Source organism: Anomaloglossus baeobatrachus, chromosome 6, assembly GCF_048569485.1.
Source record: "Anomaloglossus baeobatrachus isolate aAnoBae1 chromosome 6, aAnoBae1.hap1, whole genome shotgun sequence".
NCBI classification, from domain to species: Eukaryota; Metazoa; Chordata; class Amphibia; order Anura; family Aromobatidae; genus Anomaloglossus; species Anomaloglossus baeobatrachus.
In genome coordinates, this window is record NC_134358.1 from 489,443,701 (window position 1) to 489,459,822 (window position 16,122).

Genomic DNA, 16,122 nt, shown 5'->3' on the forward strand with positions numbered 1-16,122 from the left:
ACGTCAGAGGGGAAGGGGTAACGTGTGTCAGTAAGGCGCTTAGTAAAGCGCTTGTCCGGAACCGCTCTGGGCTTCTGGACAGCATCTCTGAAGTTAGAGTGATCGAAAAACGCACTCCGTGTACGTTTAGGGAACCGAAACTGGTGTTTCTCCTGCTGAGAAGTCGACTCCTCTACCGGTGGCGGCGGGGGAGAGATATCTAACACCTGGTTGATGGACGAGATAAGGTCATTTACTATGGCGTCCCCTTCAGGTGTATCAAGATTGAGAGCAACGTCAGTGTCAGAGCCCTGAGCTGCGACGTCCGCCTCGTCCTCCAGAGAGTCTTCACGCTGGGAACCCGAGCAGCGTGAAGAAGTCGGGGAGGATTCCCAGCGGGCCCGCTTAGCCGGTCTGGGACTGTGGTCCGGGCCGGAGTCCTCCACGTGAGACCTAGGGCCCCCCCTGGGAACGTGCTGCGGCACGGACAGAGAGGGGCCTGGAGGTGCAGGTCCAACAGGGTCCGGGGCTTGTGTAAGGACCGGTCTGGCCTGCAAAGCTTCAAGCAGCTTGGCAGACCATTTGTCCATAGACTGAGCCATGGATTGTGAGAGTGACTCAGAGAGTTTTTCAGCAAAAACTGCAAACTCTGTCCCTGCCGCTTGGACAGGGGAAGCAAGGGGTTCAACTGAGCCGAGGGGCCCACTAGTGACCGAGGCTCGGGTTGAGGAAGCAAAACAGGGGTTGAGCATTGCTCACAGTGAGGGTAGGTGGAACCCGCAGGTAACTCAGCCGCACAAGAGGTACAGGTCGCAAAATAACCCTGTGCCTTGGCACCCTTGCTCCTTGTGGACGACATGCTGTTGTCTCCTAGGAGAGTGATCACTGAGGGTATATGGGAAAGGTAAACAGCCCGACCGAACAGAAATATATAAATATATATATAGTATCTATTCCGGCACCGTAAGGGGACCAGCACCGGGTGACCGGTGTGGCTTACCGACCGCTAAAAAGCGGAGTGTGTGTCCTCCAGATTCCCTGCCTTAGGTCTCCCAGCGTTGCAGAGCTCTTTCCAGGAAATCCTCCACAGGCAGAATGCCAAAGAAATGGCTGCCGGAGCTCTCAGGGGAGGAGTGGAGCCGTGGGCGGCGTTAGAAAAAGTGTGGGAATCTGGAGTCCCCACAGTGATCAGTGAGGGGGGAGGAAACATCCAGGATGCTCCGGCCCTCACAGCCGTCGTCAGGCCGGCCGTCCCGCCCTTACCCCTGATAGACAGACCCGGGGGCGGGAGTTTTGCTACTAGGCCGCAATTGAAGCCGGGGACTAAATTTAAGACCGCGGCCGACAAACAGGCGCGGTCGGCGTGGAAGTGCGCCGGCCGTCACAAATAAGCAGCTGCTGCAGCGTCCGGGATGAAGGCGCTCCATGCACATCCCCCATGGGGATACAGAGTACCTTAGTGATGCAGGGCCCGGTCCCTGAGGATAAATAAACTCCTGTCCGACAGATTCCCACAGGGGCTGCGGAGGGAGCACGGTCCCAGTGGATGGATGACCGCTCAGGATCCCACTTCTCCCAGAGCCGCTAAGGGATGGTGAAGGAGACGGCATGAGGCTCCGGCCTTTGTACCCGCAATGGGTACCTCAACCTTAACAGCACCGCCGACTTAGTGGGGTGAGAAGAGAACATGCCGGGGGCCCCGTGGGGGCCCACTTTTCTTCCAACCGATATAACTAATCTGAGAATTCATGAGTGGATGTGTGCCTCCTTCCACACAAAGCATAAAACTGAGGAGCCCGTGATGCACGGGAGGGTGTATAGGCAGAGGGGAGGGGTTACACTTTTTAAAGTGTAATACTTTGTGTGGCCTCCGGAGGCAGAAGCTATACACCCAATTGTCTGGGTCTCCCAATGGAGCGACAAAGAAATTAAATTGTCTGCAACACTTGTCCTCTCAATAAGGATCAGGAGGGAATGGTTTTTAATAGGAGAGTACAAGTAGAATGGGGCATTGTTTATGCTTCTAACAAATGGATTATTAAAAAAAAAAACAAAAAAAAAACAAAAAAACACTTTTTAGGACAGACTAGATGGACCATGTGATTTTTTTTTTCTGCCATCAATATAATATGATTCTATACCTCTGATGGTTGCTACCACAGTGGAGATTCTCCTATGATGATGAAGTCTCCTGACCCCTCCACTGTGCAAAATGAGCTGAGGAGGACACCAACGAGACAATAGGTCAACAATAAGTATACAGACGCAAAAAAAAAAAAGTACAAAAAAATGTGTGCGTCTAAACTAAACCCCTACGTGTGTACATTGTTCCCTAGATCTTGCAATAATCTGGAAGAACGATGCAGCAGAATTCATGCAAAGTTCTTCTGAAAGTGCTGAATGGAGAAAATATTTCAGCTATAACCACAATGTCAAGTGCAGGTATAAGTGTTATTTCAAGACTCGGCTCACTTTAAATGCGTAATTCTTTATAGTCTTGATTACGTCTTTGAAGAGGATCTTGGAAGTGAGTGTGTAGCCGTGATAAATAACCGGTTCTCCATTGGGCCCATCCCAGCAATCCAGCTCCACACATCGGCAGCCTTTAGTAAGAGCCCTGTATGAGGATATAACAGGTGAATTAGTTCTGGAATTATTGTACACTGTTTTGTATATATCTTTATTATAATAGTAATGTTCCATAATCAGAAACACTATTGTGTACCCCAATCTGTGTATCTACACAAAATTAATCTATTACTTTTTCAATGGATTCCTATGAGAGCCTGGATGAGAGTCTCATAGAAATGCATTGAAAAAGTGACTTCCGGTTCACGCATAAGACGCTGGGTCACGATTCTGGTCACATGGTGCAGAAGTCCAGAACAGCACTGATAAAGGGCGAAAGCAGTGATCAGAAAGTATGTTTATCACCATCAACACTGCACAGAATATATGCCAGTACGACTTTAAACAATAGTGCCGCCCACACATACTACAAATATTAAGGGTAAACTGGTCCCTAAAAGCTGGCTATTGGTTAGATTAGTGGTCGCCATTCCCACAAACGTCAGTGGATCTGAGCCACCGTCTAATGCACATGGATGCCTTCTGACTCTCCCTCGATACATGATGTTGGGGGTAAGACAGATCAGGCATGTTGACTTGCAATACCCAATCCTTTTATTTCCAGGAGAGATACACTGCCTGATTAAGAACAGCAACATGCTCGCTTGTGCAGATCATGCATGTGTATAGGGGTTTAGGAGAGATAGCGGTCAGCCTAATGAGAATTCATCTGAAGCAATCTGATGGGTTTATCTAGCTTAATGGGAACCTATCATGTTGAAAATGTTACTTGATCTGCAGGCAGGATGTCATAGAGCAGGGGGAGCTGATCAGATTTATGCACATTTTTGTTGGAAAGGCATCATTAAAACTTGCATTTTATATGCATGCAGATGAGTTCACTTGGCGGTCCTACTAGTGATTGACAGTCTTTCCTGTATGACTCTGCAAGCGGTCATAGCTGTCATTCTCCATGAAGGACCGTCCACTGGACTCGCATATAAACACAAAGGAATTACATTAATGAAATACAAGTTATATTGAATCTTTTTCAACAAACCCATATATCCTTCTGACAGATCGGGCTGCATGTACAATGTGACAGGCTTCCTTTAAGGGGCCCTTTGCACACTACGACATCGCAAGCCGATACTGCGATGCCGTGCACGATAGTCCCCGCCCCAGCTGCGATATCATGGTGATAGCTGGCGTAGCGAACATTATCGCTATGCCAGCTTCACATGCACTCACCTGCCCTGCGACGTCGCTCTGGCCGGCGACCCGCCTCCTTATTAAGGGGGCGGGTCGTGCGGCGTCATAGCAACGTCACACGGCAGGTGGCCAATAGAAGCGGAGGGGCAAAGATGAGCAGGACGTAAACATCCTGCCCTCCCCCCCCCCCCCCTTCCTTCCGCAGAGCCGGCATGAGACACGGTGACGCAGGTAAGGTGATGTTCCTCGCTCCTGCGGCTTCATACACAGCGATGTGTGCTGCCGCAGGAACAACATCGTAACCTGTCGCTGCTGCCAAATAATGGAAATGTTGGACACTACACCGATGATACAATAACGACGCTTTTGCGCTCGTTAATCGTATCAAAAAGGATTTACACACTACAATATTGACTGCGACGCCGGATGTGCGTCACTTTCGATTTGACCCCACCGACATCGCACCTGCGATGTCGTAGTGTGCAAAGTGCCCCTTAGAGACATTTTAAAGCACACATTAAGGTGGTGTAAAACCAGCACATTTTCCTTTAGTTGTCAGATTAGTCAAATCAATATTTGGAGGAGCAGCTGTCGCAGCGGTGTACAGCGAGCTGTAATCTGGAAACCACCTCCATACTTTGTGACATTCAGGGACTGGAAGGCTCTTACCGGATATAAGCTTCGGTGCTGCTCGGCCCCTTCAGCTGGTCTTCCATCAGGTAAGTGTTGTGTGAGGAGGAGATGAAGTAGTGACACAGCGGCTGCTTCATGTCCTGGTAAACTTTTCTGTGACCCGGATTGAATATATTACCATCGTCAGACAACAGGTAGATAAGGAAGCCATCTTTAGTCATAGACTGCTGTTTTTTACCTGTAACGAAAAACAAGCAAAACGTTAAGAAAATCTAAAAAGGTTTCATAAGCAACCCTTAAGGGGGCTTTACACGCTACGATATCGTTAATGTTTTATCGTCGGGGTCACATTGTTAGTGACGCACATCCGGCGTCATTAACAATATCGCAGCATGTAATACTTACCAGCGACCTTAGGCGACCTCAAAAATGGTGAAAATCGTTCAGCATGGAGAGGTCGTCCCAAACTCAAAAATCGGTAAGGGTTGTTTAGCGTTGTGGTTCATCGCTCATGCGGCAGCACACATCGCTATGTGTGACACCGCATGAGCGAGGACCGTCTCCTTACCTGCCACAATGCAGAAGGAAGAGGTGGGCGGGATGTTTACATCACGCTCAGCTCCGCCCCTCCGCTTTCATTGGCCAGCCGCTTAGTGACGTTGTGGTGACGTCGCTGTGATGCGGAACGTCCCTCCCCCTTGAAGGAGGGATTGTTCGGCAGTCACAGCGACGACGCCGACCAGGTAAGTATGTGTGACGCTGCGTAGCGTTAATGTTCGCTAAGGCAGCGATCACAAACAATCGCATGCGCGATGGGGGCGGGTACTTACACGCTCGCTATCGCTAGAAATTGCTAGCGATATCGCTACCGTGTAAAGCCCCCTTTAACCCTTTGTTAGCAAGCCCCCCATTGTTCTACTGTTTCTTAAAAGGGTGTTTCACTACTTTAGAATAGTGGCCACATCACTATACAACTGATAGGGATACATTGTTCAGCCAATTCTGTCTCTGAGCGGCGCTATTGCAATCCGCTCATCCCCATCACCCCCCCCCGGGCTCCGTGACCTCTGAGATCCAGTGACAAAAGGTCACCTTCCAGTTGACCCGATATCACCAAGGCTGGCCCCAGTCTCCATGACTGATTGGGCTGTGGGTGGTGTTTCACCGCTCATCACAAGCGCAGCATGTTGTGCGCTTTCTTCTTCGCTGTTTTACAGAGATACGGCCACTATTGCAGAATAGTGACCCACCTCTTAAAAAGAGCCAGGAAGACGTCCCAAGACAGAAAATATACTACAATGATGTTGTGCATTAGAGGATCTTATCAGTTTTCTAGGTTTATTCTTTTTTAGTTCTCTGCAGGAAACATATCGGGTCATTAGCATTTATGGGTGAAGACATTTCAATGCATTGGCTTTATTAGTATTTTAGAAGTGTTTATTCAGCATTTATTGTGATGGGTTTTTTTACGCTGTATCAAAAACCTAACACTACCAGCGTTTTCCTGTTCTTGTGAGTTTTTGTGCATTTCTCAGATATAATGTGACCACTGCAGCACACTGCCCCCAATCTCCTCCCCACAACAAGATATAGGGATCTAGTATGAGGTCCATTTGGTTTTTGAAACTTCGGACCACCACTAGCCCATTTTCGAATAAATTCTAGTGGACAATCTCTTTAAGTATCACTTATTTGAGGCATTTCCTTGTTAAGGTACCGTCACACTAAGCGACACTCCAGCGATCCCACCAGTGACCTGACCTGGCAGGGATCGCTGGAGCGTCGCTACACTGGTTGCTGGTGAGCTATCAAACAGGCAGATCTCACCAGTGACCAGCCCCCAGCCAGCAGCGACGCGTGAAAAGCGATGCTGCGCTTGGTAAGTAAGGTAAATATCGGGTAACCAAGCGCTTGGTTACACGATATTTACCTTGGTTATCAGCGCACACCGCTTAGCGCTGGCTCCCTGCACTCCTAGCCAGAGTACACATCGGGTTAATAAGCAAACCGCTTTGCCTATTTACCCGATGTGTACTCTGGCTACGTGTGCAATGAGCCGAGAGCCGGCACTGGCAGCCTGAGAGCGGCGGACGCTAGTAACTAAGGTAGGCTGTTTTTTTATCAATCAACGTGGAGTGAAAAGAAAAGGATGATCCGGCACAAAATCTCCTTTGGTAAAAACATCCAAAATTTATTGAAACATCATTAAAAATAGCGTGAAGACCAAGTATCCACTCAGATGGAAAGCATGGAGGTCATGGTAACTTTACGCGTTTCGGACAGTTATAAAAGCAAAAAAAGTCCTTAATCATAAGGACTTTTTTTGCTTTTATAACTGTCCGAAACGCGTAAAGTTACCATGACCTCCATGCTTTCCATCTGAGTGGATACTTGGTCTTCACGCTATTTTTAATGATGTTTCAATAAATTTTGGATGTTTTTACCAAAGGAGATTTTGTGCCGGATCATCCTTTTCTTTTCACTCCACGTTGCCTGTTACCGGTTGGGATAAACCGAAGGATCCTAGGCACCCGCTAGGCTGAACAGTTTGGGCAGCAGGTGAGCTGAAGTTTTCTTCCTATTTACCTCTCTGTTTTTTTATCAATCCCTTTGAGTATCATTGCTTTTGTATTCAAAACAACAGGGGCATTATGGATATATGTTGTAACATTCTTAAAAGCAAATCTCAAGAATGACTTTGTCCTGACACGCTCAGCTCCCCCTGCAGCATTATAGCCAAACATAATAAGGAGAGCGTCACAAATGCCATTATAATTGAGTTTTTCTTAGCCTGTATATATTACTACTGTATCTGGGTATAGTCGTGTATATGAGGCCTCATTCATGTAGAATTTCACACTTTATCGTGACTGCAGCAGTTGGAGAGGACATGTCTGCTCCTGAGCAATGCTACACAATGCCACCGAGGAGAGGATGGACAGCAATGACGGCCGCCTACCTTCTTCACTTGGCTCATACTTTTCTATCAATGACTTTACATGGTCTAAGGTCACATTTTCCCGTTGTTCAGTCTCCAGGAACTTGTGAAAGTGCTCGGCAGACATGAGATTCTCATTGTCCTTATATGTGGAAAATATGACATCTATCTCTTCCCGTGTGGTCAGGATCTTGTAAAACTCCTCTATTTCGTCCTCCTCCAGCGTCCCGGTCTTTGATCTGTCACATTGCTGATGATTAACAAGAAATTTAAATCAATTAAATGATTAGCAATTTTTTTTATATATTGTAAATAAAAAGAGAAAAAATTATATATCTTTCTTGGAAATATGTAAGGCTGGCAACAGCAATTTTTTTATAGTCCATTATGCCTGTCTCAACACATAAAAGAGCACAGATGGCTATTTTAACCCCTTGAGCACCAGGTCTGGCTGCCTCTCCACTCTCCAGCAGCCATAACTTTTTTACCTTTTCACTAACAAGGCTGTATGACGTTTTGTTTTGGGCAAAAGAAATTGTTCCATTTTTCAATCATTTGAAAGGTTCATAAGAATTACAGTGTAAGGGTCTGTACGCACTGGGTAGATGAGTTTCTTAAGCAAAATCCGCACTCTCTGGCAGAATTCCACATCTGCGGCAAAAAAAACGCACCTAAAATCCGCATGCGGTTTTACCGCGGTTTGGTTGTGGATTTTCTGCGGTTTTCACCACTATCAATGGCAAAGAAGTGACATGCTGCTTCTTTTTGCTGTAGAAATTCTGCAACAAAACCTGTAGGGAAAAAAATCCACAGTGTGCGCACAGCACTTTGGATTTCTCATAGATTTTGCTGGGGAAGGACTGCATGAACTTTATAAACAAAAAGGGCACCTTTTCTGCAGCAAAAACCGCGGCGAAAAATGCAGTGTGCGCACATGGCCTAATTCATATTCATTCATTTAGAATTGCCTGATGCACAAATAGAAAATAGCAATTTGGGCTTTTTTTTTCTTTACTTTTATATAATGTTCATGTTTCACACTAAATAATTCTCCAGGTTATTACAGCTGTCTGAATAATACTGTGCACAGTTATTCTTTTTCTGATGGATGCAGAATAAAATGTGTTTTTTTACAAAAGGCCCTGTGCACACACTGCGTTTTAGCTGCGGTTTTTGCTTCGAGTTTTGCTGCAGAATTGGTGCAGTTTTTATTCATAAGCTTCATGAAGTCCTTCCCCAACAAAGTCTATGAGAAATCCAAAATGCTGTGTGCATGTTGCGCCTTTTTTCCTTACAGGTTTTGCTGCAGAATTTCTGCAGCAAAAAGAAGTAGCATGTCACTTTTCTGCATTTTTCCCTGTGTTTTGCCATTGTCAATGTTAAAAAAAAAAGGTAAATCTGCACCAAAAACGCATTCCTTTTTTGTGCGTTTTTTCCACAGGTAGGTGCGGTTTTCTGCCATAAGGGGTATTTTTCACTGGAGAAACAAATCTGCAGTGTGCGCACATAGCCTAATAGCAGCTCCCATGAATCAACGAGCTAGCACCTATCCCTTCTTTTCACCCGACAACCAATTTAAGTTGGTTTCACCACACATCCACTTTCAGGGCCCGTGTATGGACAGCGATGTATGGACTGGTCCATGGATCTGAGTGGAAGTCCACAGCATCATAGGAGGCTGCAGAGTTCAGATCAGGAGGTGCATGGGCGGTCTAGACATCATGGACCATGAAAGTTTGATATGCAAAATCAGTTTAATACAGGTGGAAAAGAAGCTGCCACTGAGGAGAAACTGGATGTCTAAAATACAGTAACATTGTCAAAAGTGAAAATCTAAAAGATCTTACCTGGAATATGTGCTTGGCATAGTTATCGTCAGTTTCGATGTTGATTTCTTGCAGGAACCTTTTTAACTCTTTTAAGCTCATTTTGTTGTCCTTGTTTTTATCAGCTTTCCGCACACATGCGTGGATCCAACTATTAACAATATTAAGGAATATTCTGATAGTAAAGATCTAACTGTTACACTTCTTTAAACGCACCATGAGTTGGACGTACAGATCCCTCGCCTGGCGAGAAGACGTCATGGCACGTACACGAATAATAGGTAATATCACAGAAGCTATAAAATGTACAATGAAACTCATCAGTGCGCTCTTTTTATCAACAAATTGCCAACATCAAAATAATATAGACTAAAATGTGTTCACAATGTAACAAAATGTAAACATGGCTATCCCCAATACAGCATCCAAACAGCACCAACAATGGCCGCCAAACCAGGAAACCCAACCTGCTTTCTAGAACAAAACCACCACATATATCCAGATATCAAATCCATCTTTTATGCCACCCAACTGCAATGACAAAACACAAATAGAGAAATCCACTACCAATAAAACCAGCAAAAAAAAAAACAAAGGCCTTGGGTCAGCAAAAACCTGCAGCCCTACAGTAGTTGTGGGGAAACGTCCAGCATGCCCAGAGAGCTTGGAGCGGTAGTTTTAGCACAGGTGGAGCGCTGCAAGCTATTGATTTCTGCCTATAGGCATTTCAAATTTTCCCCTAAATCTGGTGACAGTATCATATCCTTGGGGATCACCAGAGTCTTCTTGATGTTATTGGAAATATAGATCAGAGGAGTTGGAATTTTCCAGTCTGACCCTTTTGCTTCCCTTATGCAAACGAAAGTCATCACACAAGAAAGTCATGTCACGTACGCAGGTAGTCCCAATAGTGGTGGATGCGGGTAGACAGAATTTTATCATTTACTTCCTTGTCTATATAGTATTTTGGAGCTAACCGAGCTCCTACCTCAGTAACGATGTATTAGAAAAGTAGCACAGAACACGGGACCTAAAACAATGTTAGGTCAGACATCTAAAAAAGTTGGTGAATATTGTATAATTAGTCCTTGACGTCACCTAAACTATCACATACTAGAACCAACATTAGGTCCTCGCTAACTGGACTCCGTATGGAAGATGGTACCAGAAACCTGTGGATGTGAACAAGGCTTACATGAACTAAAACTGGGCCTCCGTTTTCTACAGCCAGGTAGTAACTTGTAGCGTGCCACACACCAGACGGGCTGATAAACTATGATGTGCTAGTGTGTCGCCGCATCACTTTAGAGCGTGCCAACTGGTAATTACAAGATCTCAGCAGTAGGAGACGGTTTTATATGTATTTTTATCCTCAGACCTACGCCCTGTGTTTACTGTTCCCCCTAATTAGGAACATACGTGCACTATAAAACATGGAGGATAGTTTACATAATACACCACTAAATATATACGCACGGTTACACGGAGATAAATATGGACCTGATGTCAGAATTAGCAATAATGATATTGTCATTATTCCACAAAAAGCAAGTGCTGGAGAGGACGTCTGCATTTATTAGAAAGGCAGACTAGCCATAATACGTCCCTGATAATACTGCTGCTGGCTTAGGTACAAAATATATACATAATATGCAAACGAGAGAGAAATAAAATGGTTTTTAACCCCTGTCCCAATGCAGCAAATTTTATTTTTTACTGTTTTTGTTTTTTACAAGAGCCATAACTTTTTGTATTTTTCCTGTCAATAGAGAAATGTGGGGACTTTTTTGATCTCATAATAGGTGGGGTAATTTTTTTAATATACACTTATTTATATTTTGATAGATCTAATGCTTACAAAAGCAGCGATAAAAAATAGGACTTATTTACAAAATGGGAAAAGGACAAAATGGGTTGTTCTGTGCGGTGTGTGCTAGTGCATATTTTATTTATATATCATTTTTCGGAACCGGACCATAAGACGCACCCTGGTTTTAGAGGAGGAAAATAAAATTTTAAGCCAAAAAGGTGGTCATGACACACTGTTATGGGGCGAGGATCTGCTGCTGACACTGTTATGGGGGTAATATCCCCAAATTCTCTGCTAAGGTACCCCATGATGGTAATGATCCTCCTGCCTTGTATATATACCCCATCCTGGTATATGCCCTTATCCTGCTATACACTGGCATCCTGCTATACACTGGCATCCTGCTATATACTCCCATCCTGCTATATACCCCCCATCCTGCTATATGCCCTCATCCTGCTATATACCGCCATCCTGCTATATGCCCCCATCCTGATATATACTGCCATCCTGGTATATATTCCCATCCTGCTATATACTGCCATCCATCCTGCTATATACCCCCATTCATCCTGCTATATACTCCCATCCATCCTGCTATATACTCCCATCCATCCTGCTATATACTCCCATCCATCCTGCTATATACTCCCATCCATCCTGCTATATACTCCCATCCATCCTGCTATATACCCCCATCCATCCTGCAATATACCCCTATCCATCCTGCTATATACCCCCATCCATCCTGCTATATACCCCATCCATCCTGCTATATGGCATGTATCCTGTATCACACAAAAAAAAAAAAATAAACATTTATACTCACCTTTCCTTGCTCCATGCATTGCTCCTCCCAGTCAGTGGCGGCAGCAGCGCCGCTGATCTGTGTGGAGCCGTCACCGGTCACTTTCCTGCAGCATTGCTCTTCCTCCTGTCTGCCGGCTGACCTGCGTGACTAGCGGCGCGCACAGCGATGACGTCATCGCTGTGCTCACCGCTCTCTACACAGATCAGCTGACCGTCAGACTGAAGGAGATTGCGGTGCTGCAGGGATCATGGCCGGTGACATACTGATTCACTGCACCCCGCGCTGATGATGATGCGCGGGGAGCAATGAATACAACCGCACATGATCACTCCAGGCTGTAGTTGCCAGGGGTGATCACGGCAAGCTGTTTAACCCCTTCAGCCCCCGGGCACTTTCCGTTTTTGCATTTTTGTTTTTTGCTCCTTTTCTTCCGAGAGCCGTAACTTTTTTATTATTCCGTCAATCTTGCCATATGAGGGCTTGTTTTTTGCGGGACGAGTTGTACTTTTAAATGAAACCATAGGTTTTACCATATATTGTACTGGAAAACAGCAAAAAAATTCCAAGTGTGGAAAAACTGCAAAAAAAGTGTGATCGCACAATAGTTTTTGGGATGTTTTATTCACCGTATTCACTATATGATAAAACTGATGTATCTATGTGATGCCTCAGGTCGGTGCGAGTTTGTAGACACCAAACATGTATAGGTTTACTTGTATCTAGGGGTTAAAAAAATTTCACAAGTTTGTCCAATAAAAGTGGCGCACGTTTTGCGCCATTTTCCGAAACACGTAGCGTTATTATTTTTTGGGATCTATGGCTCAGTGACGGCTTATTTTTTGCGTCTCGAGCTGACATTTATAATGGTACCATTTTTGCGCAGATGCTACGTTTTGATCGCCTGTTATTGCATTTTGCGTAAAACTTGCGGCGACCAAAACGTAATTTTGGCGTTTGGAATTTTTTTGCCACTACACCGTTTACCAATCAGATTAATTGATTTTATATTTTGATAGATCGGGCATTTCTGAACGCGGCGATACCAAATATGTGTATATTTATTTATTTTTTAACCCTTTAATTTTCAATGGGGGGAAAGGAGGATGATTTGAACTTTTAGGTTTTTTGGTTTTTTTAAAACTTTTTTTTACTTTTTTTTTATTTTACTAGTCTCCCTAGGGGGCTATAGCGATCAGCAATCCGATCGCTATTATCTATCTGCTGATCACAGCTATACAGCTGTAAACAGCAGATTCAGTCACTTTGTTTTTCCCTCTGCTCTCGGCCGAGGGAAAACGAAAGTGAAACATCATAGCTGCAGGCGTCATCACATGACCCTGTGCTACGATGGCAACCACCGATAGTCACGTGATAACGCACGTGACTTCCGGTGGGGGCGGCGGTAAGTAAAAAACATGGCCGCGCGCATTTAGATCTTGCTGCCAGACTTTGGCAGCAAGATTTAAGGGGTTAATGGCCGCGGGTGGAAGCGATTCCACTCGCGGCTAGCAGGCACACATGTCAGCTGTTGAAAACAGCTGATATGTGTGCTGACCGCCGCCGCCTGCCCGCGGCAGGGGGTGGGGCTTAACGGGACACGATCCTTGACGGATAGATCCGTCCAAGGTCGTGAAGGGGTTAATATGCGCGCACCCCCGCCCCCTAAATTCCGCCCACCTGTCAGCGCCGGCTTCAGCGCTGAGGGATGATGGGCGGGATGATGGGCGTGCATATGTAATGAGCGGGCCCACGTGGTCACGGCAGGCGCTGCTACAGCCTACTCATGCCGCCGATGACCCGCTCCACCGCAGCACCCTCATTCCCGGCCGCAGCCCTATATTCAGACCATTAGACGCACCCAAATATACGGTATATTATTATTATTATATATTTATTATACACACACACACACACACACACACACACACACACAAACACACGTATATACTTTTTATACTGTCTGTCTAATTATTTTACATGCATTTTTTATTCCCTCTTTGGAACTTAAACCTATTATCACTTTTGGCATTGCAGTATATTAACAAATTTCTTTGGTAAAAAGATGGCAGCGACAGAGGCTACAGTAGGCTCCCAGATGCTATGATAACACCATCTGCACCCTAGATATAACTGGGCAAATTCACCAGCCCCATCTCAATAAAGCCCTCAAATATATCAAATGTGGGGATGGGGTATATAAAGAGAAAAAAAAGGGTTTCCATTCCATCTAATTTGCTGTCCACTGTCTGTTAGGTGTAATCAGCAAAGATGACGGAAGTTGATGGGGCGAGTTTTAGTTTCCCCACAGGAAGGGAGGGGTGGATTTTAGTTTCCCCACAGGAAGGGAGGGGTGGATTTTAGTTTCCCCACAGGAAGTGATGAGTGGGTCTTCGTTTCCCCACAGGAAATGAGTGGGGTCTACTCTGAGTTCTTGTTCTCATGTCTGTTAAACTACGTCCACGAATAATAGGTAAGGCCTTTGTAATTTTATGGCAATTCTGTTCCCTCGCAAACGCGTTTCTCTAAGCATTTGCAAATTATAAAACAAATGGCTATAGATCAAGATATATTTCTATTTTCATAATCCAGTTGTATTTATTAGGTGGTCTCCAAAGACACCATGTAAAGGATACTGCTGCAGCTTCTGCTTTTGGCTCATGGATCGACAATTTTTCATAACTTTATTTAACCCTTCAGTCCAGTGCGTAGCTTCTTCATTGGAGCTGGCAATCAGGTCGAGGTTCTTTCGTTGACCCTTAAAGATAATGGAGAAACATCGATCGCTTGGGACATCGCTGGCGAACCTCTTCATCCCTTCTGTCTCATGGCCTGGACGCACATCTTCAACATCATCAATGCTGACTGAAAAAAGGATGAAGAAATAGAATTAATTCCTATAAAAAATAAAACAGAGTCGGACAGTGTAAACCACAATATCAGGATGTTTGGTTATGTGTTGTCAGCAGAAGGCATATAGATGTGTAATTTACCATGTGGAATAATCATTATTTAGAACCTACCAAATTTATGTGCAATCTGCAGAAATAAATAGCATGAAGCTCATTTCTGTGCTGCAGCTGAACATCCATATGGAAATTCCCTTTGCATTTAAACAGGTGAAACCCCCATTCATATGTCTGGGATGCAGATTGGAATTAGACGTGATAGGTTTTGGTGCAAAATCAGTTCTAAAATCTGTATCAAACCCAAAAAGTGTGAATGAGGCCTGACACATTCCAATAGTGTTTGCCTTATTCAGGATTCGGTTGCAAAAAATTGTCAATTTTTTAAACCGGTTCTAAACCCTTTTGCTGACCCCATAATAAAAAACTAAACTTTTTCATATCACCTAATATCTACACATACACAAGGGATTACACATCACCCTTGCCCGAGACAGATGCTCAATAAGAAGCCCTAACTTTAAAGCACCTTTTTGAATATACAATAGGTAATCCAAATTATTAAGTATTTACAAACTGTGCGAAAATGGTCATTACAATTCACTGATCCGGAACGAGATTAAAAAGTTTTCATTTTTTAATTTCAACTTCACTAAAATGCATAGCATGGACATAGAGAAGATAATTGCTAGATTTCTAGATTGTTTCATCTCATGTTGGATCGGATACATTTTTGGTATGATTTCTACTAGGACCACTCGTTGCCTCACAAGCTCCATCCGTACACGACGGAGTGGATTCCCAAATACTGGAACCATTAACATATTTACATTGGAAAGGGTGAATTGTATCTGTACTATTTCATACAATATACAAATGACCAAAGCCACTGCCAGAAGGAGATTCACTTTCAATATACAAGTGCTACTTGGTGTTTATGGCTCTTGGCATACTGCGTCCCTTATGGTTTCAATGTATGATTCAACAGATAAGACTTTAAGTTATACCTGCATTGGTCCTATGGTCATCCAGAAAAGTGGGATGATTTGTTTCTCACTTGTTATCAGTGTGCAATCCATTTTTTTTTTTTTTACTAAGCAAACATTAATCTTTTACTGGACCATTTAGTTTCCAATGCTACAGAACTTTAATGTATCTGTAAAAATCGGATGTCTTAGGCCTAAGCCACACGACGAGAAAATCGGTGCGAGTGGAGTGCGATAAAACATCACATTCCACTTGGACCAATTCTAGCCTGTGTATCAGAGCACATGAGCAATTATTTTCTCAGCCCTAATCGGACCGAGAAAACAATCGCAGCATGCTGCCATTGTAATGAGAGACTCATTTCTCTCGCACCCATTCAAGTGAATGGGGCGAGAGAAAAATCGCACTGCACTCGCGGTACACCAGTGTACCATGAGTGCAGGGCGAGAATCGCA

General features: G+C 44.5%; 1 protein-coding gene across 2 annotated transcripts in view; it reads right to left on the bottom strand.

The window, feature by feature from the left end:
• PLCD1 (phospholipase C delta 1) overlaps positions 1-16,122 on the bottom strand; it is a 170,587-nt gene that overhangs the window by 33,141 nt on the left and 121,324 nt on the right. For both annotated transcript variants that reach the window (XM_075315396.1, XM_075315395.1), the window contains exons 3-7: positions 14,411-14,639; positions 9,178-9,307; positions 7,352-7,580; positions 4,429-4,630; positions 2,452-2,596 (exon numbers count right to left, since the gene is read on the bottom strand). In XM_075315396.1, coding sequence (XP_075171511.1) covers positions 2,452-2,596; positions 4,429-4,630; positions 7,352-7,580; positions 9,178-9,307; positions 14,411-14,639 — 935 coding nt within the window. The remainder of the gene's footprint in view (positions 1-2,451; positions 2,597-4,428; positions 4,631-7,351; positions 7,581-9,177; positions 9,308-14,410; positions 14,640-16,122) is intronic.